Source organism: Salvelinus sp. IW2-2015, linkage group LG3 (assembly GCF_002910315.2).
Source record: "Salvelinus sp. IW2-2015 linkage group LG3, ASM291031v2, whole genome shotgun sequence".
NCBI lineage: Eukaryota > Metazoa > Chordata > Actinopteri > Salmoniformes > Salmonidae > Salvelinus > Salvelinus sp. IW2-2015.
In genome coordinates, this window is record NC_036840.1 from 23,056,877 (window position 1) to 23,078,338 (window position 21,462).

The 21,462-nt window shown below is 47.1% G+C and overlaps 1 protein-coding gene across 2 annotated transcripts in view; it reads right to left on the reverse strand.

Annotated features, from left to right (window-relative positions):
• Positions 1–184: 184 nt before the first annotated feature.
• LOC111952947 (ras and Rab interactor 2-like) overlaps positions 185–21,462 on the reverse strand; it is a 47,718-nt gene continuing 26,440 nt past the window's right edge. Inside the window, exons 2-13 of one of the 2 annotated variants that reach the window (XM_023971997.2) lie at positions 18,595–18,726; positions 17,914–18,028; positions 17,535–17,607; positions 17,242–17,333; positions 16,799–17,007; positions 16,191–16,502; positions 15,666–16,003; positions 15,212–15,429; positions 13,727–14,038; positions 13,407–13,538; positions 12,643–12,818; positions 185–1,938 (exon numbers count right to left, since the gene is read on the reverse strand). In XM_023971997.2, coding sequence (XP_023827765.1) covers positions 1,615–1,938; positions 12,643–12,818; positions 13,407–13,538; positions 13,727–14,038; positions 15,212–15,429; positions 15,666–16,003; positions 16,191–16,502; positions 16,799–17,007; positions 17,242–17,333; positions 17,535–17,607; positions 17,914–18,028; positions 18,595–18,726 — 2,433 coding nt within the window. In that variant the 3' untranslated portion in view covers positions 185–1,614. Of the gene's footprint in view, positions 1,939–12,642; positions 12,819–13,406; positions 13,539–13,726; positions 14,039–15,211; positions 15,430–15,665; positions 16,004–16,190; positions 16,506–16,798; positions 17,008–17,241; positions 17,334–17,534; positions 17,608–17,913; positions 18,029–18,594; positions 18,727–21,462 lie in introns of both variants that reach the window. The other variant, XM_023971988.2, reaches the window with a different exon arrangement.

Below are 21,462 nucleotides of genomic sequence, written 5' to 3' on the forward strand. Positions count from 1 at the left end.
ATTTTGTGACCGTTGTGGTTTGAGGTTGCCAGAATCTGTCTGATATATAAGAATAGTAATTAGCTGTCTCGCAGTTCTGACTTGTAACATTTCCTCTGCATTATAACTTCATCATGATATTACTGTACATATTTTAGGCAGCAAACACTGATAAACAAAGAATACATCATGTAACAGCACTATGAACAGATATTGCAATTTTATTGCGATTTTGTAATTCTGGACATAATACAGCAATGTGTTATACATTAAAAGAAGTAGTGAATGCCATAATGTTGCATTTTTCAACACAATCAACACATGCATCACATACGAAACCTGCAGGTTCTTTACATAAAATTAAATCAGCATGCAATAGTCTTCAGAGAATGTGCCATTGTTCGTCTTTAAATTAACCGTCGTCCAATGAAAACTTTCACTAAGTAAAATATTTCACTTTCATAAACAAACTTGTGATTCATATTAAATATAACTATTCCACATTTTAAACAATTATTGTAATAATACATTATCATAAGTGTTTTTTTGAAAATAATAACATTGAGTTGAACAGTCAGTTGACAAAGATGACCTGCAGCAGGAGGAGTCACCATGGTGACTTTACATTCAACCAATCACCATGAGGTATAGCGTGGTCCCATTTTTATTGGCCGTTGTCACAGATTGTCTTTTCTCTGAGAAGCTCCTTTTTTCATGGAATGTTATAGCAGTTCCATAGAAACAATAATTGAAAGTAAAACATAAAAAAAGGTATTATTCTGATATATGTCCCTTTCTTATCGTAAAGTGAAATTCAGTTGGTAAAACAAGGAGATATTGTGCCATTTAACAAAAGTCCTCATACATGTTGTCTATTTGTAAAGTTTAGAATATTTTCCCCCACCCTGTCAACTGTCGACAATATGTGACGAGAGATGGCAGCGTCAACATCAACAGTACCTCAGACCCAGAATCACAAAATGGCTTCATGGCGTTTGCTTGTATTGGCTCTTATTTACTCCTATATCCGTAACACTGTAAATAAGTCAAAAGAACCACGTCCATCTTACGTTAAAGTAAAGATTATCCTTTAAGCTTCACACATTCCTATGTGTATGACTTTACTTTCTTAACTTTGGTATTGAGGTTTGGTCTTGTAAAAAATATTTATGTTGCTTGTACAAAGGACATACTGGTAGCTAGTGGTTTAGCCCCCCACCCCAACCCTCAATAACAGGGTTCCGAACATAGACATAGAATTCATTCTAATTCTATGGTTCCAACCAGGGAGCAGCAGACTGATGCACAGAAGTGATGTGAATAATAGACTACCAACCTCCCCTTTATCTAAGGCTGTATCAAGTGACACCCTATTCTCCATATAGTGCACTACATTTGGCACCATATTCCCCATATAGTGCACTACTTTCAACCAACATGTAGTGCAGTGCACTACCTTTAAACCTCCACTATGGAATAGGGTGCCATTTGAGACTTGCCCCTTAGTCTTTAGTGTGGGCTGTAGTTATGACAACACGTCCAAGACACAACACATCTTTTTTAATCAATCAACCAATCGAAAAACGCTGAGATCCGAGAATTACCCTTCCCTCTCTTCCTCTCTCCTTCCCTCAATCACTCCTCACACATAGACTCCTCCAGGTCCACAGCTCCCCCCCTGGTCAGCCGCCGCATCTTGCTGAAGTCGTGGTCCGTGCGGAGGTAGGAGAGAGAGGGGCCTCCCTCGCTGTGGCTGGCCAGATCCTTAGGCTGTGCCTGGGTGGGAAGGGTCCTCATCTCCCCCCCGGACCTCCAGTAGAGGGTGTAGTCCTGGGGCTCGGAGACGGCGAAGGTGGAGGCACAGAGCTGGGCCAGGGCCTCGCTGCTCTCGCCGGCTCTCCACTGCAGCGTCCGCACAGCACTGCGCCCGCCGTCCTGGAACAGTACCCGAACGCACCTCTGCACACACACACACACACACACACACACACACACACAGAGAAACACACACAGGCATAAACACACACACGTATAAGCAGACACACACAAACAAACCAACCCCCCCCCCCCCCCCACACACACACAAAAACATGCACACACACAAAATAAGTTACAAAATGTATCATCTTATTAACTCACATAAGCAGCCTTTATAACAGAGCCCTCCGAGACCACACAAAGCTCAGAGAGGTTCAAAATAACAGATCATTTCCCATTCATTTGAACCAAGCTAACTAATTCAATACTGAACACAGTACATCATACACACAGGCTCAATAGGCTACTGTTCATTAACACAGCTTTACATACTGTAGGCTATATACCATAAATTCTCATTCCTCAAAATAAATCTATACCAACCACTCTCAAATAGCCTACAGTGCATACAGTCTTCACTGTTTATTCAACAGTATTCATAGACATGTATAGTCTTCATATTCTAACAAATTCTCTACTTTTATATCTTTACGTTAAAACACACCCACTGTAAACATACATTTAACCAGCTCCATTAAGTCATACAGTCCCTTCATCTTGACAAAAATAATCCATACACTTGCACATAACTAGTATACATGAAAGTACAATAATATACATCTCCACTAAATGTGAATACAGCGTACCATAATACACATAACACTGTCTGAATGTTCAGTACTGTTCAAATGTATTACATAATTGGAGAACCACCTACAGTACCAGCGCCATATAACACACACACACACACACACACACACACACACACACACACACACACACACACGATACAGCCCCAGCAACAAGTTTCCCATTACCCACTATTATAACCATGTCATTAAACAACATTAAAAAGCAGCAACTTACAGAGTCACTGAGCTCCTCGCTGTCCGTGTGCATATTGTGTTTGCTCTCTTCAGTGGGTTTCTGCTGCTCAGTAAATTTCATGTTATCTGACCGCCCACTTCTTCATAGCACTTAGCTAGCTCACTGATCTCCCTCAGTGCCAGTACTGCAAATCTGTTGGCGGGTGTGCGTGTGTGTTATAGCTATTTGAATAGAGTGAGCAGCCCACGTGACTGAATAGCTAACCACAGTATTTGTACCATTTCATATGGTGAATGGTGGTCATCATTTGTGGACGCTTCAAATACTAGGAGAATGGTGTGTGTGTGTGTGTGTGTTAGAACTAGCAGCTATTTGAAGGGAGTGAATATACTACACGTCACTAATCAGTTATCCACTGTACTATGTTAACTGGTGAATGATGGTCAGAATTTGGGGAATAACAAGCACGAGGAGGGTGCGCCTGTCTGGAGTGCTAGATGGGTGGGGTTTGTTCTTTTGGGACTATTCCATTGGTTCCATTGCACCAGGCATCACAATCCAGCACGGCTAAAGTATTTGAAGGAAAATGAATGCTATTTGAATCCAGGTCTGGGTGACCAGAGGGAGAGCGGACATGCTGACTCGCCCGATGGGAGAGTCTATTATTCACACCACTTCTGTGCATCGAAAAATGTCTTGGTGTCACAGGAGGTCCACTTTATCTTTGTCTGTTAAGCTGGACAAGCTTAATCAAAGTGCCACTTTCTCCCTGTATGCCATCCACAGCCTTGGATGGCGTACGGGAGGTGCGTAGGTTGAAATCTGTAATCATACAGATCTCATCCCCAGGATCCAAATCCAGTTGCTTCCCCACCTCCTCCAATAACTTTGCCTGGTAGGCCATCAATAAAGAGGTCACGTTGAGTGCTCTGATTGATAGGGCTGAGGTTTTGTACGTCTTATGGAAAATACAGGCAGAAAAGTGCTCCGTCTTTACAAAGAGGGAAGTACTAGTATAGTGTCAGTAGCACGCCATGTGGGGTGGAGGTAATCAGCCAGTGACGGCTCCACCATGGGAGTGTTGCAAAACCCGGATTCCTCCATATTGTGCATGCTAGGGGAGTCCCTAGCCAGGATCTTGCTGTTAAGGGACTCGTCCCATAAGCTCCTAGCCTCCCTGAGGCAAACTGGGACCGCAGGAAGCAGTTGCTTAACAGGGGCCATGCAGGATGGAAGTCTTTTCCCATCGTACAGGTCCCTTCTGGGGTCCTGGCCCCCTAAGGGAGCCGGCCACTCGATGCCAGGTCTGGCCGTGGCTCACTTGCAACTGCTGAGGAGCCTAAACTCCAAGCGAGGGAGATTTGCGGCTCTTCCGTCCTGGGGGCAGGGAGACCTATGGACTTGAGAGGGGAACAACAACAGTGTCTTCAACCTCAATCTCAGTCTTAAAGTTGAGTACACCCACAAGATGTATCCCCGTTGTCATCCTAGCTCGCTTTCACGACACCATATCGTCAGACAGTGAGGGGCTCGCCCCAGCTTACCTCGGTTGTTGGGGGTTGAGCCTCAACCTCGGTTGGTGGCTGCGAGGTGAGGGAGGGGGTAGAGATAGCGGAGCATTTTAGCCTCCTGATACCCGCTCTAGTCAGCAATTTACAATGATAACAGGACTTGGGGTTGTCGAATGCTTCCTGAGCATGTTCCCTTCCGAGGAAATTGATACATAGAAGGTGAAAATCATTTTCTGCAATCATGGAGCCGCAAGCGCAAGAACGTGGGGGTTTGAGTGCTTGGCCCAGCTAGCCTTGGGATGGGGCAGCAGTAGCCATTGTATAGAACAGGGATAGCTGATGACAAGACACCTTTTGTAAAAACATGTAAGCCCTGGGCTTTTGATAGGCATAAGCTAGCTAGTAGAAGCTAGCTTATGTCATGCAGTCTCTCTCTCATCCTGGGATTTAAGGTATTACCGGCATATCACACAAGGGGGCGCTAAAAACACAAGAAAAGCCCATTGGTTCTCTATTATCAGAATGCAAACAAAATTAGCACAAACTAATAGCGAAATAACTAAATGCCAACAAGCGATAACGAACATAAACTAATTGCAACGACAAGTAAATCCAACTCATAAAGTTATGCAAGCATAGCTTAGTAGCTACCAAATGTGATTTTCAGTGAGTGTGGACACTTACAAGTGAAAGTGAATGAGAGAAATTGTGGAAATTAACAAAGTTGTGATGCATGCTTTTCTGAAAGAAGAGCAGCTTGTGTACACGGAGCAGATGTGAGAAGAACGGAGGAGAAAAAACGCTAATAGGAAGCACAGGGAAAAAAATGGCAACTGTACAGATAACTCATCCAGAGATCTGTGACTTCTGGCAGAAAGATATTATAAAATATCTGATGGCAAACATTTAGTAGTGAATTCTATAGAACGCTCTAGATATAGAACACTATGTCATCGGCTCCCTCTTTCTCCTGTTGTGCTGTTTACAAACAAACAAGTGACTGGCTCAACTGGACTTTAATGCAGGGGAACTTAAATCCGTTTTACCTAATTTCTACCTGCATGTTAAATGTGCAACAAGTGTCAGGATTTGGCCAGGATTGTTCCGGTTTTGGCCACTAGATGCCCCCATTGTGCTTTTTTGACCCTTTTGTTTTCCCTTGTTTCCAGTTATTACTTGCACCTGTGCCTCGTTTCCCTTGAATGTATTTAAACCCTTAGTTTTCCTCAGTTCTTTGCTCTGTGTTTGAATGTTAGCACCCAGCCCTAGCGATGCTGTGAACATTTGTTGCTCCAGTTGGACTCTCTTGTGGTACTCTGTTTTTGTTCTCGTTTATTTATTTTTGATTATCTTTTGAGGCTTTTTCCTGCTGTACCTACCACTTTGTGGATTTACCTTTTGACTTGGAGGATTACCTTTTTCTCTTGGAATTACTTTTGACGTTGTGGATTTATATTTTTGCCTGAAGAACTTTCCTTTTTACTTTATTAAAACACTGTCTCAAGTACTGCTGTGTCTGCCTCATCTTCTGGGTTCTGCCGACTATTAGTGGCTCAGTTTGCTAAGTGACTGTTTCTCACACCGGAGACCCGAGTTCGTACCGGGTCCTGACAGAAACAGAGAGCCAAATGAACCCAGAGGCAGCCAGTTCCCAGGACCTTTTTGCCACGCTGTCCCACCACGAGGGGGCTGTCCAACGCCACGAAGCCGCTCTGGTTCAGCAAGAGGCCTTAATGGCTAGACATTCTCAACTTCTGTCGGAGATGCTGACTTCCATAAAGCAGATATCTGATCGACTTCCCCCGGCAACCGCCCCAGTACCTCAGATTCAAGTGCCCGTGGYAGTTAACCCCCTGGCTGAACCTCGTCTTCCGCCTCCCCAACGGTTCTCAGGTGATCCGAGTGCTTGTAAGGGGTTTTTCACCCAATGTTCTCTCTCGTTCGAGCTGCAACCCTCGTCGTTTCCCACCGACCGGTCCAAGATCGCATATATCATCACCCTGCTGTCGGAAAAAGCCCTGGCCTGGGCTACTGCTGTGTGGGATGCTCAAAGTCCCTGCTGTGCCAGCTACTCTGCCTTTGCTGAGGAATTCAAACGAGTGTTTCAAGGTCCTACCAGCGGCCCTGACTCAGCCAAACAGCTCCTGACTCTCCGCCAAGGTCGGCGCAGCGTGACGGACTATGCCATCCAGTTCCGCACGGTGGCAGCARCGAGTGGCTGGAACGACGAGGCGCTCACAGTGTGCTTTCTGAAGGGTCTTTCCGGCACCATCCAAGATGAACTGGCCACTCGGGAACCACCGGACAACCTCGAGTCCCTGATCAAGTTGGCCTCGCGCATAGACCAGCGTCTGAGAGAGAGAGAACTCAACCGTAGACCTCTCGCCCTAGCTCCTATCGGTCCCAGCTCCGAGTCCCCACCTTTATCCTCGCTGGCTCCACCGGAACCCATGCAGATTGGACGCATCTCCCAGGCTGAGAGAGACCGCCAGATGAGGGAGCGATGCTGTCTATATTGCGGAAAACCGGGCCATTTCCGCTCCACGTGTCCCGGGCTCCAGGGAAACGCACTGTCCCGTGCAGGCCTGGGGGGACTGTAACGGGAAACATAACCTCCTCCCATCCGTCCAACTCCCGTCTGCTCATTCCATTCACCCTTTCCTGGGACAACCACGAGCTTCCCCTTCAAGCCTTGGTAGACTCTGGAGCCGCAGGAAACTTCATGGATGGTATCTGGGCGAAGGAGAATGGCGTCCCCTCTGAACCTCTAAGGGACCCCATGAGGGTTACTACGTTGGATGGAAGCCCTCTGGGATCTGGACTTGTCACTCGCGTCACTACCCCCTTGCGACTTTCAGTTTCCCAACACCAGGAAGTGATGAACTTTCATCTGATCCCCTGTTCCGAGTTCCCTCTCGTCCTTGGCTACCCCTGGCTTCACAGACATAACCCTCACATCGACTGGTCTGTGGGCACTGTCAAGCAGTGGGGTCCTACGTGCCAAGCCACTTGTATCTTCCGAGTTCCCCGAGTTCTCCTCCCGAGTCTCTAGAATCCATCGACCTGTCCCGAGTTCCCGAGTGTTACCATGACCTCAAACCGGTATTTAGCAAACAGAGGGCCACCATGCTACCACCCCATAGACCTTACGATTGCCCCGGGCACCTGCTCCCCCCAGGGGTCGGATCTTTTCCCTATCTCCTCCCGAACGAGCTGCTATGGATACCTACATCAAGGACGCTCTGGCAGCAGGCCTCATTCGTCCGTCCACCTCGCCCGCGGGAGCAGGGTTTTTCTTTGTGGCCAAAAAAGACGGTGGATTACGTCCTTGCATCGACTACCGGGGACTCAATGCCATAACCATCCGTAACCGCTACCCGCTACCCCTTATGGCCACAGGATTTGAGCTGCTCCAGGAAGCAGCTGTCTTCACTAAGCTTGACCTGCGGAACGCATACCATCTTGTGCGGGTCAGACACGGTGACGAGTGGAACAACGCCCCGGCTGTGTTCCAAGCGCTCATAAACGATGTGCTTAGGGATATGCTTAACATCTTCGTGTTCGTTTACTTGGATGACATCCTTATCTTTTCGAGCTCCCTTCAAGAACACACAAAGCATGTCAGACAAGTACTCAAACGCCTCCTAGACAGCCATTTGTACGTTAAGCTGGAAAAATGTGAATTCCATTCCTCCCGAGTACAATTCCTGGGATTTGTTGTGGAACCCGGTCGAGTCCAGATGGACCCCAAGAAGGTAGGGGCGGTAGCGGATTGGCCCACCCCCAAGTCCGTTAAGGAAGTTCAGCGTTTCCTGGGCTTCACHAACTTTTACCGCAAGTTCATCAAGAACTTCAGCTTGGTGGCAGCCCCTCTCTCAGCTTTAACCAAGGGTGGCAACGCAAGGTTTCTGCGGGGAAAAGAAGCTGAGAAGGCCTTCCAAGGACTCAAGCAGCGCATCCTCTCTGCTCCCATCCTGACACTACCGACGGCGGATGAACCTTTTGTGGTAGAGGTAGACGCATCAGAGGTTGGTGTTGGAGCTGTCCTGTCTCAGAGGGGTGAAGACAAGAAGCTCCACCCTTGCGCCTTCTTCTCACACAGGCTTACCCCGACCGAGAGGAACTACGATGTGGGGGATCGTGAACTCCTAGCGGTTAAGATGGCATTGAAGGAATGGAGACACTGGCTCGAAGGGGCTTCTCAACCGTTTCAAGTGCTTACGGACCACAAAAATCTGGAGTATATCCAGCAGGCGAAGCGGTTGAACTCCAGACAAGCTCGATGGTCTCTTTTCTTCAATCGATTCCAGTTTATCCTCACCTTTCGGCCCGGGTCGAAGAATCTCAAACCGGACGCCTTGTCCCGAGTCTACGCTCCTACCATTCGAGAAGATACTGACATGCCTGTCCTTCCTGCCGCTAAGATTGTGGCCCTGATCTCGTGGCAAGTTGAGGATACCGTGAGACGAGCTCAAGCTATCAAACCGGGTCCAAAAGGAGGTCCTGCCAATCGGTTGTTTGTCCCCAAGGCAGCGAGGACCCAGGTCCCTCTGTGGGGGCACTCCTCTCGCCTCACCTATCACCCGGGCGTAGGTCGTACCTTGGAGTTCATCCAGCGAAAGTTCTGGTGGCCCACCATAAAAGAAGACGTTTCCACTTTCGTCAAGGCATGTCCCGTGTGCTGCCAGGGCAAATCTTCTCACCTCCGCCTTCAAGGACTCCTTCACCCTTTATCTATTCCCCACCGACCCTGGTCCCATATCTCGTTGGACTTTATTACTGGCCTTCCTCCGTCCCATGGTAATACTACTATCCTAGTCATCATTGACAGGTTTTCTAAGGCGGCCAGGTTCGTCCCCTTGACTAAGTTACCTTCTGCCAAGGAAACGGCTGAGTTGGTAATTAACCATGTGTTCCGAGTCTTCGGCATTCCTCAAGATATGGTTTCCGACAGAGGTCCCCAGTTCGCCTCAAGGTTTTGGAAGGCCTTCTGCCAACTCATAGGGGCCACTGCCAGTCTATCTTCAGTGGCTCAGTTTGCTAAGTGACTGTTTCTCACACCGGAGACCCGAGTTCGTACCGGGTCCTGACAACAAGAGGTGGAAAAACTCTAGACCACCTTTACTCCACACACAGAGACGCATACAAAGCTCTCCCCTGCCCTCCATTTGGCAACTCTGACCATCATTTTATCCTCCGGATTCCTGCTTACAAGCAAATATTAAAGCAGGAAGCACCAGTAACTAGATCAATAAAAAAGTGGTCAGATGAAGCAGATGCTAAGCTACAGGACAGTTTTGCTAGCATAGACTGGAATATATTTCCCGGGATTCTTCCGATGGCATTGAGGAGTACACCACATCAGTCACTGGCTTCATCAATAAGTGCATCGATGACGTCATCCTCACAGTGACTGTACGTACATACCCCAACCAGAAGTTATGGATTACAGGCAACATCCCCACTGAGCTAAAGGGTAGTAATCCGGAAGCTTATAAGAAATCCCTCTATGCCCTCCGACGAACCATCAAACAGGCAAAGAGTCTCAATACAGGACTAAGATTGAATCGTACTACACCGGCTCCGAGACTCGTCAGACGTGGCAGGTCTTGCAAACTATAACAGACTACAAAGGGAAGCACATCCGAGAGCTGCCCAGTGGCACGACCCTACCAGACAAATTACTTCTATGTTCGCTTCGAGGCATGTAACACTGAAACATGCATGAGAGCACAAGCTGTTCCGAACGACTGTGTGATCACGCTCTCCGCAGCCGATGTGAGTAAGACCTTTAGACAGGTCAACATTCACAAGGCCGCAGGGCCAGACGGATTACCAGGTCATGTACTCCGAGCATGCCCTGACCAACTGGCAAGTGTCTTCACTGACATTTTCAACCTCTCCCTGTCTGAGTCTGTAATATCAACATGTTTCAAGCAGACCACCATAGTCTCTGTGCCCAAGAACACTAAGGCAACCTGCCTAAACGACTACCGACCCGTAGCACTCACATCTCTAGCCATGAAATGCTTTGAAAGGCTGAAACCCTAGACCCACTGCAATTTGCACACTGCCCCAACAGATCCACAGATGATGCAATCTCTATTGCACTCCATACTGCCCTTTCACACCTGAACAAAAGCAACACCTATGTGAGAATGCTATTCAATGACTACAGCTCAGCGTTTAACACCATAATGCCCTCAAAGCTCATCACTAAGCCAAGGACCCTGGGACTAAACACCTCCCTCTGCAACTGGATCCTGGACTTCCTGACGGGCCGCCCCCAGGTGGTAAGGGTTGGTTAACAACATATTCTCCAAGCTGATCCTCAACACAGGGACCCCTCAGGGGTGCGTGCTCAGTCCCCCCCTGTACTCCGTTCACTCATGACTGCACGGCCAGGCACGTCTCCAACACCATCATTAAGTTTGCCGATGACACAACAGTGGTAGGCCTGATCACCGACAACGATGAGACAGCCTGAAGGGGGAGGTCAGAGACGTGACCATGTGGTGCAAGGACAACAACCTCTCCCTCAACACGATCAAGACTAAGGAGATGATTGTGGACTACAGGAAAAGGAGGACCGAGCATGCCACCATTCTCATCGACGGGGCTGTAGTGGAGCAAGTTGAAAGCTTCAAGTTCCTTGACTTCCAAATCACCAACAAACTAACATGGTCCAAGCACACCAAGACAATCGTGAAGAGGGCACGACAAAACCTATTCCCTCTCAGGAGACTGAAAAGATTTGGTGTGGGTCCTCAGATCCTCAAAAGGTTCTACAGCTGCACCATCGAGAGCATCCTGACGGGTTGCATCACTGCCTAGTATTGTAACTGCTTGGCCTCCGACTGCAAGGTACTACAGAGTGTAGTGCGTACGGCCCAGTACATCACAGGGGCCAAGCTTCCTGCCATCCAGGACCTCTATACCAGGCGGTGTCAGAGGAAGGCCCTAAAAATTGTCAAAGATCCCAGCCACCCTAGTCACCCTAGGCTTCTAAACAGCTTCTACCCCCAAGCCATTAGACTCCTGAACATCTAATCAAATGGCTACCCAGACTATTTGCATTGCCCCTCCCCCTCTTTTACACTGCTGCTACTCTCTGTTATTATCTATGAATAGTCACTTTAATAACTATACCTACATGTACATATTACCTCAATTACCTTGACTAACCGGTGCCCCCGCACATTGATTATGTACCGGTACCACCTGTATATAGCCGCACTATTGTTATTTTACTGCTGCTCTTTAATTATAATTTTTTTTTGCGTTTTTCTTAACTGCATTGTTGGTTAAGGGCTTGTAAGTAAGCATTTCACTGTAAGGTGTATTCGGCGCATGTGACAAATACAATTTGATTTGTTCTGGGGAACTATGGTAAGCTTCATAATGTAAAATAATGTGACAGATGAAATGAAGAACGCAATCTGCATTACCTCCTAATGTATTGCAAAAGTTGACTACCAGTATTAACTTAAAATTAGCTGCAAATATTCACATATTTAAAAAATTTAAAGAAATAATTTAGAAGGCTTTGAAAAACTATCTTGTGGCTTTTTCCAAATACCCCTGTATACGGTATATACGGTATACCGCCCAAGCCTAGAGGCAATAATGTGTTAGCTAGCTAGCAGCTACCTCATAGCAAAGGCACGCTGTAGCTAGCACAGTGCTAGCCAGAGGGAACCACGTGGTGGCAGTTCGACTTCGGGTAGGTATTCTCCCACGACCGTAGAGCCGCGAGGCTAACCAGTCGGTCTAGTTAACACAAACATGTAAACCAAGGTTAAACTAGATGAGAGAAGGGAGCTAGCAATATTACCGTGTTGCAGGTAGTGATGCTGGTGTGGTTAGCTTGCTTTCCAGCGAGCTAACCAGGTTAGCTTAAGCCTTGTGGAGTGAGCTAGCCCTTTGTTAGTGTGGTTAGCTAGCTTTCCAGCTAGCTAGCCAGGTTAGCTAATGTCTTGCGGCGTAGCTAGTTGTGTAACGTTAGCTACCACCGGAGACTGAGGAGTAGAAAATGTATTCTACCCGAAGCAAAACTTTCCTTACAGTCAGTACTCAGCACTATCGACGGAAGCTGATCGTCCTATGTTCGGCAGCGTTAACCTCGCGATTTGCCTGAGAACAGTTCAGTAGGAAGACAGGGATCTTGTCGTGCTGAGGGTAGTGGGCGAGAATGACTAGCGAGCAGACATTCAAGAGATGTGATCCACTGAGCCAATCACATTGTGAGATATCGTATTTGAAATATAACTGTAAATTGCTTTGTGACAACTGCATATGTGAAAAGGGATTTGTAAAATAACATTGATTGATTGAAATAGTGTCTTACCTGGTTCTGTTGTCTCTCCTGGTGGCTCTTGGCTTCCAGGCTGCGTCTGCGGCCCCACTCCCTCAGCCCATCCTGTGCCTCACGAGTCAGACCTCCTGGGGGGACTTGGTCCCCCTCCGCCTCCGGGCTCTGGATCAGACACAGGCTGGCATAGACGCTGGTCAGGTAGTACCCACCTAGGAGATGGGGTGGGGGCACAGAGCACAGCGAAATGTCAATACAGTGACTTTGAATGCCATCTAAATATCCATTCACCCACATATGTCTTCATTATCCCCCATGTTATTTTAAAGGTGGAGGGGTGTATGAGGGAAAGGGTTGTAGTGGGTTTAGTTCATAGTGGGTGTAGTTCATAGTGGTACCCTCTCCTTTGGGGTAGAAGTAATGTGTGTGGCAACACTTTATTTTAATGGTCTGTAAAAAACACATATGAATTATTACTCTCACATTTATAAACCATTTACTAATCAAAGTAAAGCATTTTTACAGTCCCTAATCTAAAGTGAGTGCTATTTAACCTTAACCCTTACCTAACCTTAAACCTAAATGGTGTGCAATCTTTTTGTTAATGCCTTATGAATGGTTTATAATGAAGCGTTAAAATAAAGTGTAACCAGGTGTGTATTGTGGGGTGTAGTGTATAAAAGGGTGGAGTAAGTGTGTAGTCTGTACCATCTCCCCCAGGGGTGTAGTTAGAGGTATAGGTGGATTGAAGGTGGACAGGGTGTAGGCTATAAAGGGTGTAGTAGGGGTGTAGTGCGTACCCTCCCCAGTGAGCCAGGAGGGCTCCAGCAGCTCCATCATGTACTCCACCTCCAGTAGGATCTGAGGTGTGTTACACATCACTATCACATAGGACAGCGCCGGCAGGAAGTCCGCCGAGCTCACTTCCTGTCCTGGGAGCATGAAGAGGATGGCAAGACAGCTTTAACAGTTAATTGATTGATTGATTATGACAGTGGATAACAGCTCCTAGTTTATAACAGTCACATCAATTGTGTTATTAAAATGTTTATATTTATAATAGATAATGACTGGCTTTAGCTACTTTATATTAAATCAAGCAAAGTGAAGGCCCACTCACCACCGTCGTGGAGGGCCCCCATGGCTTTCTGGACCGCCTTGCACATCTGCAGAAGCAGCAGCATCTTGTCTATGGGCGAGTGGGTGCGCTGCATGAGAGCCAGCTTCTGCCTCACCCTCTCCACGCCACGGGTGTCGGGCACGCCCACAAGCACCCCAAGGTGCTCCATCGCCCCCTCTTGGCAGTCCAGGAGACTGCAGGCCAGGCGCTGGGTGGAGCCGTCCTGTCTGTGGAGGGAGAGGAGGGCCTGGCCAAGCAGCACCCTCAGAGGCTTCAGCACACAGCCAAACATGGCCTTCTCCAGGGCTAAGTCTGCATGGGGGAAAACACACACATACGTCGGTAGGCACGCACACACAGACGCATGCATGAGCAAACACAAACAAACGCAAGTGCACATAGACGCACACACACACACTAGCAGTTAAAGATTGAGGAAACACATTGTATAAAGTTACACTTTATTTCTGAGCACAAACTCTTATCTCAAACATCTCAAAGTACCAGTTATATATACACATACCCCTACACACACCAACCACTTTACAGAGGAAATGGTTCTTCATTACTGAGGGACTGGGGGAAGTGGCGGTATACAGGCTTGCCTGACTAGGCTGACATTGTCCAACACACATAAAGCTAACCTCAGCTCTACATCAATACCCAGTCCCCGTCTTCCCTCGATCTCTTCCTCTATTCCTCTGTCTCCCTCCCTTTCTCTCTTTCTACCTTTCTGTTCCTCGCCCTCTCGCTCCCTCCCGAGCCACTGAGAATCGTGCTGCTCTTCAAGTGCGCGTGGGACTGCGATATCTTTTTATGATAAACGATGAGTGAGGGAAAAAAATGCAAATGCCTCCACCGACGCAATGTGTGTGTGTGTGTGTCTGCGCAAATCGTAGCAACGGTGGACTAAAATCAGCAGAGTCTGCTCCACTCTCTCCAAAAGCCTCAACACTCACTGCTCAACCAGGCAACAGTGTATCACACACATACACCAACCATAGTCCCCCCCCCCTGAAATCTCAATGAACGTATGCCCTATATCTCCTATCCAGCAACATACTTTTTGGCTGGCTCAATGTAGATGGGTTTCTCTGGCGTGGCTAGCAAAGCTTTTAAAATCCTAGTGACAATATGAACTCCACTGGATGAAGAGCTACCCCTACGCACTAGCATTGTGGTGATAATGCCTTTTCACTAAAGTCCTCTGCGGACAGTCTACTCCACGTCTCATCGAAAGCTAGTCTGTTGTTTCCATAGACAGAATTATCTCTCTGCCACCGTCTCCTCTGTGTAATGGTGGGTTTACTGTGCATTATTATGTATCCTGTAAATCCAATGGACAGTATCTGATTGACAATCTGCTTACATCTAATAACATTTGTGTTCTTGTCATCTATTATGTGACACCTCTGTACCGCTCTCAATCTCATGATGACCAAAGTAGTGGTTGGAACTTAAGACAGCTGAAGTTGAAAAAGGTACCTTTCTCATTGTCAGGCACCAGGGTCTCTAGGGGGGGTGACAGCTCTCCGCTGTCCAGCAGGAAGCAATTGGCCTGGGACAGGAAGCGCCGCAGCCCCCGGAGCACCCCCACGGAGGTCGTCGATGAGAAAGACGATGATGCAGCCTGCGCCAGGACCTCTCTCAGCTCCTCTCTCTGTCTCTGGATGAACTCCTGGACCAGGGAACCAAACGCAGACCTCCAGAGAGAGAGAGAGTTTACACCAAAAACGTTATGATGCATTTACACAAGGGTACACAATTCCACAGCAGTTCTATCGACCAATATCACTGAATTTTCTGAAATGTTTACAATGCGACGTAAATTTATGTAAATAAATAGACAATTTGAATGCTCAAAGGCGCTAATATGGCATCCAGACAATGTAAAAGTTGGCCAAAGTCCCTCTATATGTTTATATATGGCTCTGCCAACCTCCGATCCCTGGACAGCTCCTCCACCAGCCTGGCGAGCCTCTTCTCTGGAGCGAAGAAACACACAAACGCCGCACTCATCCTGTGCAGGCCTCCGTGGCCCCCCCGTGAGCGCACCATGGGCGGGCGGTGCTGGGGGTTGTGATTTGGTTGTTTAAAGAACTGGTCCTCTGGTTCTGGTTCCTCTTCCTCCAGGCTGCTGAATGAGCTGCTGCTGTCCAGTTCGGCCAGAGAGGGGGCCGGGCGGCCCTCCAAGGCCAGGCACGCCACCTCGATGCTGGGCTCCTCTGGAGCAGGAAGGTCCTCCTCTACCTCCACCACCGGAGGTTCTGTTGGAGCCTGGGGAGAGATGGCGTCAAGGTCATATCGTCATTCGATGCATCAATTTGTCAGTGTGATGAGTGTGTGAATGTAAGTTTGTGTCAATAAAGGAGAAAAAGAGAGTGAGACGAAAGAAAAGAGATAAAGGAAGACAGAGGAATATGGAAAGAGAAGAGACAGAGAGAGATATATCTCATCAAGTTACCTTTACCGGTGGCGGTACATTTATTGGCACGAGATCCTCATCCTCTGCCGACGTCGGGGACAGTGCAGGGGTCCTCCTCAGGACGCCAGCCCCAGGATGGATCTTCCTGTGTGGGTTGGGACTGGGCTGGAGGGGGGTGGGCTGGAGCCTCTCCTGGTCCTGGGGGTCTTCTGGGACTGAGGAAGGGAACGACCCAGCCCCCCCACCACCAGACAGAGTCATGGAGTTCTCGGTGGAGACACGGACCCTCATACTGCGTTTGAAGCGGTGGCGTTTGTGTGACGCCACCTGGGTTGGCTGCTGTTGCTGCTGCTGCTGGGGGGGGGGGATCAAAGTTAGACATAACCACTGATTCAGGATCATATCTTTGTTCACTCTCCTAATGGTTATGGTTAGGATTGGTGGTAGGGGTAAACTGATCCTAGATCTGTGGTTAAAGGTAGACTCTGCAAGATGACACCATCCTAAACAATGGGCTGGCTGACTTGCCACTTACAGCCATTTTGTTGTCTATGAGTTTGAACTTCAAGCTGGAGGAAGGCAAGTAAACTGATTCAGGGTCAGAAATAATTCCCCCCCCCCCCCCAATAGTTATGGTTAGGAATTACCTCCACCTGTAGGAAGAGTGGGTTGATGAAGCAGAGAGACTCCTGTCTGCCGCAGGACAGCAAGTAACACAGGTCCTGGGACAGACCTGCCTTGACCTGGGTGGCACTGATGGGTGGAGCCTTGGTGGTGCTGGGTGGGGCCTTAATGATGGTGGGTGGAGCCTGCCACCCTGGTCCATTCTGGGTGTCTGACAGGGGACACCAGAACTCTGTTGGGATGTGGGGAAAACAAGAAGTAGAAAGACAATGCAGTCTGGGTCAGATTCTGGTACTGAACGTTTCCATAGTTTAGTGTTCAGAGGATATGTCAGTGATTAACGCCATAAAGAGATAGATATTGAAGTGCTTTGAAGACCATATCCTACTGTGGTGGACATTTAGACCTAGTCCAGAAAACAAGCCCTAGACACTTTCATCCACAGATCCGTCGAATGAATCCCTACCTAATCCCATATGAGAGATGGCCTCCAGCTTTCTGTGGGAAGAGGCCTGAGCAATGGCTTCTGGGAGCTCCAAAGGGAAAGGCAGCACATCTCTGGAGACAACACACACACATAGTTATTTAGGATCAAATGATATGGTGGTTCCCAAGACATAGTGGGCTGGAACAGCATGTGGGTGCCCTGTTTTGTAATGGGAGTGTCATTACAGAGTATTTTTAGTCAGTCGACAAAACAGACCAAAGCAGTGGCAGTGTTATTGACAGGTACACAGGTGTAAAGGTAGTGCTAATCACCTGCTGATGCAGTAGAAGGCCACCAATCGGCAGAGGTCTGGGAAGCTGAGGGCGGAGCTCTCCAGGGCGAAGGCTGGTGATAGGACAGAGAGTTTAAAACGAATCACAGCGTTGTAACATTTGGCAACATTCTTCATTGTTCATGTGTTTCATTGTTAGTTTAGGAGGAGTGTTTCTTAACTCCAGTCCTCGAGTACCCTCAACAGTACACATGTTTACTGTAGCCCCGGACAAGCACACCTGATTCAACTAATCATCAAGCCCTTGAGTTGAATCAGGTGCGTTTGTCCTGGGCTAAAATCAAAACGTGTGCTGTTGGAAGTACTTCAGGACCGGAGTTTAGTGTGTGTGTTGACTTTGATGTACACATGGTACTCACTTGAGTCCTCCTCACATATGAGACACTCCTTGATGGAGGACGCTGCCCTGTCAGGTGTCACTCGGACACACAACATCTTCCTCTGGCTGGAGCTGCATTTACGCACCAGGAACGTCTACAGGGGCCATCCATAAACATTGGCAAAGAGAACAATAAGTATGTACCTAATCAAAATGCCTTTATTTGTATGGCATGTTCAATGGAAACAAAGATTTGAAAACTCACAAGGCGTTTCGGCTGCATGGCGTTACATTTTGTTCCCATTGAACATGCCATACAAATAAAGGCATTTTAATTAATTATATGAAGAGTGCCTTGGACCTCCTTTCTTTTTGATGACCAATTTACGCTTTTTACCAATGAGAACCTTCTGTTTCCAAAGACCTACTATTGTGTACATTAGCAGCGCTTCCCTTCCTCCCTTTTTACTACAAATAATGACGTACCGTTAAACAAGTACTGTTGTAAATGTTCGATAAGTGCTGTCAATAGTAAGTAAGTAACAGTAAGTCATGGCTGAAGTTGGATTTTATGAGGGTGCTTTGTGAACGTTACAGTAAGTTCCTGAGTATCTTGTATACTACTCCATTGGAAAGCTATACTAAATTGAACAGATGCGGTTCACCTGAGAGTGAGGGTTAGTTCATTAATTGATGGAATGATCTGATTGGCTCTCCTCACCCCGACAGGTTCTCTGAGCAAGATGTAGAGGGCGGAGTCAGCGTTGATTGACAGCTGCAGCCAGATAGGGTGTGTGTGGAGGAGGCGGTCCAACACACTGAAACTCCTCTGGGAGCCCAGGTCCCCCTGCATCTAAATAGAACACAGGAAGGGTTTTATGTATCTCTCTTGTTTTCCCCCTCTCCCTCTCAAAACTGCAGGGTGGATGTCACAGTGGTGACATTGTGTGGGCTGCCGAAGAGCATTGCGAGCGTAGCAGCAGATGGTTGCCTTGGTTACCGAGGCCTACACATCCTACCAGGCATTCCCGCTCAGTAACAGCACCCCTCTCTTCCAACACGCGGAGACACACACAACACACGCAAGCGCACACAAACACACAAAACACTTCCAACACATACCCCTCCAGGAGTGCATGGAAACTACTGACAAGGTGAAGAGTCTTTGGTATATTTCTAGAAAGTACCATGACTTTCCACTGTTGCAAGTGTATTTATACCCTTTGTTTTATTGGCAATTCCTCTCTACTGGTAAACACAACATCCTCATCCCTCGTATCGTAGAGAAAGGTGAGATGTAGTTCTGAACAGGAAGGAGCCTTTTGTTATTGTTTTCGTTTACGACTTGATGATGATAACATTAGTCATTATAGGAGTCAGCCACGTTGGGGAAATCACTTAGAAACAAGGAGGATAACACGTTCATGTTGTCTAATTACTACATCACAGCAGATTTAACACTTCAAAACCCTTCTCGTCCTTTTCTGTGAGAGATAAAATATTTTCCAGTACGAGTGTAAAGTCTCATAATGCATTAAACGCCATTATCAGCCGGAGGCATAATTGAGAAAACTCTCAGTCTCTATATTATCATTCAATCTGAAGGGCTCAATTCCCTGGTCTTTACAAACTGATTTAACATGGTAATATATTAATGTAACGGATGTGAAATGGCTAGCTAGTTAGCGGGTACGCGCTAATAGCGTTTCAATCGGTTACGTCGCTTGCTCTGAGACTTGAAGTAGGGTTTCCCCTTGCTCTGCAAGGGCCGCGGCCTTTGTGGAGCGATGGGTAACGATGCTTCGTGGGCGACCGTTGTTGATGTGTGCAGAGGGTCCCTGGTTCGCGCGAGGGGACGGTTTAAAGTTATACTGTTACAGTAACACAAGTGACACACATCCTGTGTCCTCTATGACTAACATAAACAACCTCCCACCTCAAGTGAGTGTGCAGGGCAGTGTAGGGGTCAATCATACCACCCAAAGCAAGGCCGACACACACACACACACATACACACACAACGCCAAAGGCGAGAGATAAACCATGCTGGTTACTTCCAGGTCCCACTTACATAAAACACAATACGGCCCCCCGCCCCTCCACACACACACACACACACACGTAATGCCCAGAGAGGGAGCAAGGGAAGAGAGAAAGAGAGAAAGAAGGAGAGGCTCATATATCCTGCAATATCCTAAATCTACTAGTAGGATGTAATTGATTTGTGTTGTTTGTCATGTATTCTTACAGACTTGAAAAGGTAAACATGTATTATGGTCTTAAAAGAAAAATCCACTCAAAAAACTATATATATATTTTTTTTTTTTCATGAATCCACTTAATATATTCCCAAAATGTTTTGCATGTCAGCAGTCAAGTGAGGTGGCACACAATTGGCCCATCATATGATGCAAAGTACATCATCATGATGATGTGGCAAGTGACACTTTGCTCCTTGAAAATCCTATATCTTGAAAACTTGACTGCTGACATGCAAAACATTTTGGGACTGTATAAAAAAATATTTTCAATATTTTTCCTTTAATAGGTCAACTACCGCCTCTCGAGCGGTGCAGCGGTCTAAGGCACTGCATCGCAGTGTTTGAGGCGTCATTACAGACCCGGGTTTGATCCTGGGCTGTGTCGTGACCGGGAGACCCATGAGGTGGCGCACAATTGGCCCAGTGTAGTCCGGGTTAGGGGAGGGATGTCCTTGTCCCATCGCGCTCTAGCGACTCCTGGCGGGCCAGGCGCATGCACGCTGACACGGTCACCAGTTGTATGGTGTTTCCTCTGACACATTAGTGCGGCTGGCTTCCGGGTTAAGTGAGCAGTGTGTCAAGAAGCAGTGCGGCTTGGCTGGGTTGCGTTTTGGAGGACGCATGGCTCTCGACCTTCGCCTCTCCTGAGTCCATATGGGAGCGATGGGACAAGACTAACTACCAATTGGATATCCCGAAAAAGGGGTCAAATAAATAAATAATAATAATAATAAATAACATACAAAAATATAAATAAGGAAACTGCCCTTGAAAAACTAATTTTCGGATCGATATGATACATTTATTCTAGTGTCAAAATTTACTACAAAGTGTAAATAGGATAATTTTGTCCAAAACTGTGGTAGCTATTGAGGCTACCTGCTACTTATTAAACAAAGTAAGTTAGCTAAATGTATTTAGAAAAGAGACACATAAACCCATAATATATTTATCCAGTGCTGTTAATCACAATTTTAAATGTTCCCTAACTCCACCTCCAACTGACAGAGCAGCAATTTAAAATTTTCTTCAGATGAAGGAGAAGAACAGCTGTCAGCGCCCAAAATCTTTCTCATGGATAACGGCATTTTATTTCATTATATAATCATAACATTTATTTTAAATATGTTTTTCCCCTGACGGGTGACAGAGGAGGAAGATATTTTCCTCAACTGCCTACAAGCAAGAGTTTTCACCGAGCTAGCTAACACAGCTAGTTAGCTAGCTAGCTCCTTTAGCTTGCCACCACAATATGCAGAGTGACTGACCAAGGTGAGAATTATTTTGGAAATTAAAGCTCTGACTTAATATGTCATGTATGTGTTAGA